Source organism: Haliaeetus albicilla, chromosome 18 (assembly GCF_947461875.1).
Source record: "Haliaeetus albicilla chromosome 18, bHalAlb1.1, whole genome shotgun sequence".
Lineage (NCBI taxonomy): Eukaryota > Metazoa > Chordata > Aves > Accipitriformes > Accipitridae > Haliaeetus > Haliaeetus albicilla.
The window spans coordinates 27,827,431-27,836,744 of NC_091500.1; the positions used below are offsets into that span (position 1 = coordinate 27,827,431).

Here is a 9,314-nt window from a genome sequence, read left to right on the forward strand (position 1 = left end):
TTCCTCACTCGTCCGCTACTTGACCCTCCTCGGGTGATTCTGCGCGGTATGGGCCTTTACATGTTTTGATACATCAGTGCTTGTTACTGCTCTTATTATCTAAGTTTTCATTAGTGGTGTAGAACCATATGGTTAGTTTAAGCTAAATTTCTACAAGGACAAGAACAAAGGCAGGAGTTCTTATCTTTTCTGGCCCTCTCTCTTCAAGCAAGGCCTCTGCTTCTGCCTTCTCAACAAGATTGTAAATTCATCAAACATTTAATTAAGTTTTGTCATCGCTCACGGTTCCTTCTTGCTCATCGCTCCCAAGTACCAGTCTCTGACAGGCTTAATCTTTGACAAACACTAGTCTTTGGTATGTAAAGTTACAGAGAGACAACCATTAAGCAATTAGCAGTTCGTTCTCTGTATCGCTAAAAAGGAAGCTTTGGACCCTGAAAAGGAGGGGAACCTCTCGGTTCCTCTGTGACCCCCAGAAAGGAAGCTTTGGTCGTGAATATAGGGCTTTGGGCACTCCAGTGGAGGCTTCCAGCTGTAAAAGAGGGCTTTGGACCCTCAAAATGAGAGGAGGGGTCATGTGTAACCAAAATAACCAAAACGTCTCCTGATGTTCCAAGCCAGACGAGTCAAAAGGACTCAACGAGACGATGAACGCAACTGCGCATTCACAGGAGATGGCATTAGGTGACACAAATTTTGTGTGCTGGGAGTGGGCGGGCCATACCTCATAAGGCCACACAGCCCCACCCCTCCTTTGTGAGCTGGCGGTGGGGGCGGGGCCAGGACATACCTTACAAGGCCACACAGCCCCACCTTCCTTTGTGAGCTGGGGGCCAGGACACCTATATAAGGCCACACTCGCCCACCCCTGGCTGATTGCAGACGCTGTCTCTGCTCCTGCACGGTCAAGAGGGAGGCAGCGAGCGACGCACGACGTTGGTGGCTGTTGGTGGCAGCGTTTGGTTGCCATCCCTGCAGCCATGAGCCGGGACAGTGCGGGACCGGGGACCGGGGCGCGCGGCCGCCCCTCGCCCTGCCGGGGCCCGGCGCAGAAGGATGAGCACAAGCGGCAGCTGGAGAGGCTGCAGGCTGAGCTGGAGGCTGAGCAACTCCGCTCCCAAGAGCTGTGCCGCCACTTTGCCGCCGAAACTCGCAAGCTGAAGGAGGCCGCAGAGCGGGATCGGCAGCTCCTGGCCAAACGGCTACACTCCAAATGGGAGCAGCGGCAGGCACGGGAGCTCCAGCGGCTGCGGGAGCTGAACCAGCGGCAGCGGGAGGTGGAGATCCGCCAGCTGCTGCGCTCGAAGGAGGCTGAGCTGCACGAGGCGCAGGAGGTGCTGCAGCAGCAGCGCGACGACGCCATCCGGCAGGCACGGGACCTGCAGCAGCAGCTGGCCAAGAAGTTGGTGAGAGGCGCCTCGAGGAGCGGCGAGGCCCCCACGAAGCTCCAGGACGTCCTCAGCAAGCTGCGCTGGGAGACCAATAGCGAGGAGGCTGCTCACATCCTCCGCCTCCAAGACAAACTGCTGCTGCAGAGAAGACTCTTCCTAAAGTACATCTTGGAGAGGTTCGATGGCGAGCAGCCTGCTTCCTGCAATGAGGCCGGGGCCAAGGCCTCGGCCTGGCACCGCCTGCAGACCCTTCTGGGCACCGGGGCCATCAGGCCCTGCTCTTTGGAGAGCCTCATCGCATCTTCCTCCCATGATGGAGAAGGGCAGCGGAAAACCCACCAGAGCTTAAAAGACACTCGCCTCCAGGAGGAAGGGAACAGCACGGAGTCTTTGCTCGAGGCTGGGGGGCAAGACTCGACGCCGCACTGCTCGGACTCCCCGCCGCAAGGAACGACCCACAGCGGGCCGTCTGTGGCAGAGGTAGGTGTTCAGACTGTAGGGCAGCAGGAGGACTGGCTGCCTGGTAGCAGTCACAGCAGGCTGCAGGAGCAGAACGCCCACCTCCAGCGTGCCCTGAAGGACCTCAAGAGGCGATGCAGTGTCCTTCAAGAGGAGAACCGTCTTCTGAGGAAGGCAAGCTCTCCTGAAGTGCGGGAGAAGCAGGAGAGGATCAAGCAGAAGACTGCTAAGCTGCGTCTCCTTGCCAAGCGGCTGCAAGAAACAGCCAGGCAGCTGGAGACCAGCCATTGCCTGATCAATCATTATTAAATCTTTTCTTAACTATCTCTCTGTGTGCTCTCACTCCTTCTCCTGTGTGTATGTGAACTGAAAGGACTTTGAACCAGCTACTGGAGTCAAGCAGGCGGTGCAGGCACCCCTCACTTGTGGCTGCAAGAGCAGGGGCAGCGGTGGGCTGGACCCCTTGGCTGGGTGCCCCAGGGCAGCCAGGGCTGGGGACAGCCAGGGACACACTGGTCACGGCCACCATGAGGGGTGCTCAAGGTACCCAGAGAAAGTGTGGGAGCAGGGGGCAGCCAGAGCCCGGGGACAACGCAGCTGAGTCCCCATTCTGATAACCTCCCTCCAGCTCCAGCTCTCCTTTTCCCCTGGGGGCGATGTGGGCAGAGCCCAGGGCAGGATGGGCCCCCACGGAGCAGCCCAACGCCTGGAGGGTGCCTGGGTCTCCCAGGGTAGGAGGGAGGCATTGGCTGCGGTCCAGGGGGGCAAAACCCCCATGCTGGTCCCTGGAGGGGCACGAGCTGTCCCCCGCTTAGCAGCCAGACCCATGCTGTGCTGGCAGCAAGGAAGGGAGCTCAGCACAGACCCACTCGCCTGCCAATGTCCTGCCCAGTCCCGCAGTGTACTGTGAAGCCTGGCAGGATGGGCTGCAGCGGGATGGCAGCCACTGACCCTGGGGAGCACCCCTCTGTGCAGGCAGCATCACTGGGGGGGGGGCACAAGGCCGCCGGGGCAGGAGCGCGTTGTGGCTGAGACCCATCGTGGGGGGCCAGGGGGTCCCTGGGGGTCCCGAAGGACAAGGAGGGCAGCACGTGCAGTCAGGCAGAGCAGATGCAAAGAGGGCAAGGGAGAGCGGGGGGGGCAGCAGCAGTAGCACGTCGCACCCTGGGACCCACAGCCACGACCAGGCAACGCAGCAACAGGCAGCGGCTACGGGACCCCGTGCACATCTACTGCATGCAAAAATCAATCCCAAACAGCGTGCCACATTAGAAGCAGTGAGCAGGCTTACTTGTGCAAACTAGTGTCCAGGCAAGGTGGGGAGCAGGGAGGGGAAGAGCGGTGGGACAACTCAGGTCAGTTCAGTGCGCGAGAGCCAAGAAACACAATGAACCTGCACTAGGGGTTCCCAGGACAGGAGGTGACAGCAACTAAAACCCTGGTCACCCTTTGCCTCCTGCCTGCAGCAAGGCCACACGGAAGGAAAACCACAGGGACTCACCGGTGTGACACCTCTCTATTCTCGGGCACCATTTTGGGGTGACCTAGGCCTGACGAGGGCAACTTTGGGTGGAGACAACCCATTTCAAGTCCATCTTGCTGCCCTGCATCTTGCAAGGGCTGTTTTTGTCCCCCTCAGAACCGGGGGACGGGTGCCCGGCATGCCCCTGCTCCACGTGCAGTACACAGTGCCATGCCAGCCCACATGCGGTGGGACTGCGCCGACCCCGCGTCCCCCACAGATGCTGGCTGCACCGCCGGGAGAAGCCAGGTCTCAACTCCGTGCCACCGAGGCCCAGCTCCACCTCCTCAGCTTGGGCCAACCGGCAGCACGTGCTGGTGAAGCAGTGCCCGAGGGGGACCAAGCAGCCATTTAAGCCGTGAACCATGAGCACCTGTTGGCTTTCAGCCTCGCCGGCAGAGCCAGGGGTCACCACGCAGCCCCAGGTGCACCCCTCACGCTGTGCTGGCCTCGAGGACAGGCCCCCTGTATCACCCCACATTAAAGCCACCACACACCAGCCCCACAGAGAACAGCCACGGCCTCAGCATGATGGGCTCCGGCGCAGGTCTGGTCTGCGGGACCCTTGCCACTGTTCAGAACTGTTTTATGGGGGTGAACCCCCCCTCACCAGGTCCCACTCGTCCTCCGTGTGCCTGGCCCAAATCAGGACGGTCACCAGCGAGAAGGACGATTGGGACCGACAAGCTGAATGGTTGCGTACCAAGCGAGGCCAGTCAGGGAAAGCCGATCTTTATTACGAATGCCAGTCCCAGGGCTGGCCAGTGCCTACGAAAACCTGTCAAGCAATCCTTGCAGCTTGTCCACAATGCTAAATAAGGCTTTACTGGGAGGGGTGGTCAAAAAGGCAGCAGCCCCTCACTGGCTGCTCGGAGGGTCTTTCCCAGCACGCATGCCAGGTTGGCGTAGGCTTCCAGCACGCATGTCAGGTTGGCGTAGGCTTCCTCGGGCAGCAGGCGGTGGAAGACCTCGGGGTCGTACCAGGACGCGTACAGCATGGCAGCAGCCACTGCAAAGACGATGGCCAGCTCCAGGCCGACAAAGAGCAGGAGGAGTGTCCTGTGGGGCAGAAGAAGTATGGGAGACAGGGCAGGGTGGATGCATCCCAGCCCCAGGAGGGATGGAGGGGCCCCACCGGCTGGAGCAGGCGTCCAGCCCATCACCCGGTGGGGACACTCACTGCAGCCAGTAACTGAAACCGCGTCTCCTCGCCCGCACGTCCCTCTCCTGCAGGTCAACACAGAGCAAGGACACTTGTCAAGCACTGCCGCACGGCCGGGACAGCTGGAGTTGCACGGAGTTGCCTTGCACGGGAGCGTAGCCCACGCGTGGCTGGCACCTCCGTGGACCCCTCTCCTCAGGGAGACCCACAGGCTCTTCCCCCTTACCAGCCGTGCTTCCACCACCTCCGGCAGCACAGTCTCCGGCATCTCTGCCTCCTTCTTCCTCTGATACTGGCTGCAGGCAACAGGGCTTGGTTGGACACATTACAGACCTCCGTGGCCACGCCGGGGGTCCCCTTCCACACACACCCCCCCACCCCAGGCAGGGATGGGGCTCCCCTGGCACCAGCATTGGCAGCCCCATGGCGCCGGGTGCTGCAGGGACACCCGTGTGGGGCGAGGGACCCCGCTTACCAGCCCTCTTCCTCCTCCAGTCTCTCTTCCAGATTTCTTATTTCCTGACGCAGCGCCTGGGAGAGGGAAGGGTCTGAGTCCCTGAGCCTGCTGTGGCCCCAGGGACCGTGGGCACCCGCCCGTTTTCCCCCGGCCCCTTCGGCACTACCTCATTCTCCTGCTTGTCCTCCTTGAGCCAGGATGCTATCAGGGCACGGAACTTTTCCTCCTGCAAAACCACGGGCGCGTCGTGCGGGCAGCTGGGCTGGGACCTTGGCACCCTTGCCCCTCTCCGGCCCCAGGGCTGTGCCCACTCACTCCCCCGCTGCCCTAGGGCACTACTGGGAAACTGGGTGACTCGCAAGGCCAGGCGTGGGGAAGCGATGGACCCCCCCCATAGCCTGCGAAAATTGTCCTCCCTAGTCACGCCGCTGGGCAACCGGCACTCGGTGACCCTCTCTGAGCAGGGGGGTTGGAGACGACAAGATGACCTCCAGCGGTCCCTTCCAACCTCTCAGCCCCAGCCAACGCAGCTCTGGGTCAGGGGCAGAGGAGAGGACACCAACCTTAGTGCTGAGCTGCTGTACGGCATCATGTAGCTCCTGATGGTTCTCCTCCTGCGTGCAGAAAGGAGAGCAGGGGCTCAGGGTCTGCAGCCCCAGCCCCTGTGGACCAGGAGCCCCTCCATACCTACCCTAGGCTGCAGCAGCTCCTTGCTGCTTGCTGTCAGCGCAGAGCTCTGCTCAGCATCTCTGCCGGCTCCTCGACTGGTCGCCGCAGCCTTTGCCGCCTGTGGGAATGGGGAACCGTCAGATGCCCTCTCACAGACACACACCCCCTCGCACACGGCGCTGCCCCTGCTTCCCATCTCTCAGCGCCCATCAGCCACTTGCACACCCGCACCCGGCCAGCGGTCCTGCGTGCCCCCTCGCCCCATGCCCGGCTCAGCCTGTGCTTGCTGGCAGCCCAGGACTTGGCAGGAGATGGGGGGGGAGGCGCCAGGGACCTGCACTGCTGTGCCTCCCTCTGCCTTTTCCCAAAAGCGGTCTGCCTGGCAGAGAAGAGGGAACGGCAACATCTGCAGGAGGGGCAGGGGCCCAATCCCTCCATCGCGGATGCCATGTCCCAAAGTCAATGACCCTGCCCGTGGATGCTGGGGTGCGGGGACCCAGCACTGGCACCCCCTCCCTGACCCTGCCAGGATGGGCATCCTTCTTCCCTGTACCTTCTGTGCCTCTTCCAGGCTTGCGACTGCCTCGCTCTTTGCTATTTGAAAGCGCTTCTGCGAGAGAGGAGGAGGAGAAGCCATCAGGGCACTGGACGTTCCCACAAGCGCCCTCCCCTCCGCATTATCCCTTCCCGGCTCCCCTCGGGCACTGCCTTTGCCCCTGCGTCCTCTCTCCTTCCCAGCCTTGCAGGCGGACAGAGGGACCCCCCCAGGCCCAGCTCTGGACACGGGCCACATCTGGACATGGACCTGAGCAACTGGCTCTAGGGGACCCCGCTTAAGCAGGGGCATTGGACAAGATCAGATCATCTCCAGCGGCCCCTTCCAACCTCAACCAGACCGTGGTTCTGTGAACTCACCTTCATCTGGGCCACCTGCCCCTCCAGTTGCTGGAGCTCCTGGCCGCTCTCTTCGAAACAGCGTGCCACGAGACAGTTCTGGGAAAAGGAGCCGCACGCAGGCACTGAGCCCCTGACACAGCCCCAGCCGCCGCAGCTGGGGGACGTGGGTACAGGAGGGGACACTGACCTCCGAGGTGAGCCGCTCCAAGGTCTTCTGCAGCTCCTGCTGCTTCTGCCCCTGCATGGTGAAAGGAGGGGTCAGGGGCTCCGGTCTCGCAGCCCCAGTCCCCGGGGACAAGGGGACCGCTCCCCACCTACCAGACACTGCAGCAGCGCCCTGTGGCTTTGGGATGCTGCGGAACAGCGGGCCAGGCGCGCCCGGACCATGCGGAGGTCTTCTTTCACCGCTTCTGCCTGGGTGGTTACACCTGCGAGTCGGGAGCGAGCGGGGTGTGAGGGGCACGGATGCTCGCAGGGATGGTCCCCAAGCTCAGGGCATCTGCACTCCTGCACGCCTGCCTCTACTCGGCATATGAGCGAGGCTGGGGGTGCCGCACACGGAGCCCCTCGCCCGGCAGCCGGCTGTGGGGACTGTGGGGATGCTCTGCCCTCACCTTCCTCTTCACCGCCAGAGACATTCCACTGCATGGTGGACAAAGGACAGGTCGTTTGCGAGTCTCCTCTAAACTCCTGCCCAACAGCTCCGAGGTTCTCCCCGGAATGTTCCCCCGTCTCCAGGAGCAGCCCCTTTTATACCCGCCGGGGCACCCGTGTCACAGGCGCGAGGTGACGTCAGAGTGACACGGTCACCGCTGTCCACTGTGACATGGCCGCCAACTCCCTGGGCTGGCGCCAAGAGCTGACCTGGGGCTCGGCCGCAGCCACTGGGGAAACAGGGCATCACTCTTAGCCCACCGGCGGGAGCGACCGCGGGCACCGCTTGCCGGCGTCTCCCTGGGGGGGGTTGCCGGTTCCTTCACCACCCGGCTGCTACCGTTGCCCACCCCGGGACCAAGCAGGAGCCAGGCTGCGCACACAGTCCCAGCAGACACTCGCACGGACACGCGTGAACGACGGGCGTGCACGGATGGCCACGCCGCATGGGGTCCAGCATCCAGCCCCCACCGGGATCCAGCATCCAGCCCCAGGGGGGAACAACAGTCTGGGAAGAGGGAAAAATAAGGACCAGCTCTCTGTCAGGCTCGACAAGGGTATAAAGGGGGTCCCGCCGGAGGACACCCTGAGCCAGTCCTCCTCGGAGCAGCGGGTCTGCAGTCCGGGACACTCTCCTTGGGTCAGGTTGCTAAAGGAGGTTCTAGCCTTGTGGCTGAAGAAAGGCTTTTTAGAAAGCGCTTTTTAGAAAGCAGTCCTCTGCACAGGAGCGCCCAGAAGAACCAGCTCTCATCTGTAACCCACACGCACAGAGTAGAGGCAGCCTTAGAGCTGCCATTCTCCTTCACCCCGCCACACACAGCTTTGGAAAAGGGCTGCTTCCTTTTGCTCATGTGCAAGAAAGTACTTCTCTCATTTCACTAACGCTGGCCAACTTCCTTTCCATCCACAGTCTTGCATCTGATTACTAGTCCAATTAGGCGTTTGCACTGATTGTCACTTACACCACAAAGTTCTGGGTGTAATCACCTGGTAAGAGCAAAGACATAAAGAAGCAAGTAACTAGCACGCAAGGTAACCCCGCTCATATCGCACTTTTCTGCAAGCCATCTTGTCTTTCAGAGAAGTCTGTCTGTGCTCACAGGAGTCACTCTGTGTGATGGGCATCGCTCCCCTCTGTAAGAGAGGAGAAAGCTCTGGTTGACAAAAGAGTGTCAAGCACTCTTGTTACTGAAGCAATGGTTAAAGTATTTTATTTGATAACTAATTTGATTTAAACCACTGTGTGTAGTCCTGAGCTATTTTAATAAATGGGGAATCTTACTGGGGCTAGTTCTTACTGAAAGTAAGCACTTCACTACTTGAAGACTTCCTGAAGCAAGCGAACAATTGCAGCTATCTGTTATCAAGTGTAACATCGTTTACTGTTCAGAAGTAATGGCGGCAGTCACCTAACCAATTTCAAATGAGAAATGTCAAGAGGCCCAGGCTTAGCTGCTGTCCGGTATCTCGAGTGCAAAATGTAAGCCACGCTACAAACAGAAAATCACCTTAAGATCAACATTTAGCTGTAATATTTGCAGGGCCGGGCGCTCTTGGCGGCGGGGGGGAGAGGGGCGCAGAGGTGGCGCCAGGCGGCCTCGCTGTCGCACGCCTCGTGGAGGTAGTGGCAGGTCTGGCCCAGTCTCGGCAGGTCGGGCAGCGTCAGGAAGGAGATGATGTGCAGTGGCTGTGGGGAGGGGGGGAGAGCATCAACCCTGGGACCCCCCCTGCTTTGAGGGGGAGACCCCAGCCCCACCATCCCTCCGCTCAACTCACCATCCCAGGGGGGAGACGCTGGATGGCGGCGGTGGGGTTGCCTCGGCTGCGGGGAGGGGATGTGGGTGAGGTGGTGGCGGGCAGCCCCACGGCAAGCATTCCCCCCCACCCATCCTCGCGCGCTCCACCGTCACACCGGCGGCCTCGCCGTCACGTCCTCGTCACCACCCGGCGAGTGCCGGCAGCGATAGCGGCGAGAAGCCCGGTGGCCCGTGGCTGCTGTCTAGTGGCACGGCCATGGGATACTGACTCTCTGGAGACTGGGGGTTCTGGAGCATGGGGGTGGGTGGGGGATGGAGGGGGGGAAGAGGGGCTGCAGGTCTGGGC

General features: G+C 61.2%; 1 protein-coding gene across 1 annotated transcript; it reads right to left on the bottom strand.

Annotated features, from left to right (window-relative positions):
* Positions 1–4,139: 4,139 nt before the first annotated feature.
* LOC138689872 (uncharacterized) lies at positions 4,140–5,580 on the bottom strand. Its single transcript, XM_069806515.1, has 6 exons — positions 5,555–5,580; positions 5,158–5,419; positions 5,010–5,065; positions 4,761–4,830; positions 4,553–4,599; positions 4,140–4,431 (listed from the first exon to the last, which is right to left on the bottom strand). Exons 1-6 carry the CDS (start codon positions 5,578–5,580, stop codon positions 4,212–4,214), a joined length of 681 nt encoding a protein of 226 aa, XP_069662616.1. The 3' UTR covers positions 4,140–4,211.
* Positions 5,581–9,314: the final 3,734 nt, after the last annotated feature.

What these genes read in the sequence shown, in the direction of transcription:
- LOC138689872 (XM_069806515.1), bottom strand. Translation starts at nt 5,580, where the DNA reads ATGCCGTACAGCAGCTCAGCACTAAG. An exon ending in CTGGAGGAGGAAGAGGGCTG is followed by an intron (nt 4,831 to 5,009) that starts GTAAGCGGGGTC and finishes TGTTGCCTGCAG; the next exon opens with CCAGTATCAGAGGAAGAAGG. An exon ending in AGGTGGTGGAAGCACGGCTG is followed by an intron (nt 4,600 to 4,760) that starts GTAAGGGGGAAG and finishes GTTGACCTGCAG; the next exon opens with GAGAGGGACGTGCGGGCGAG.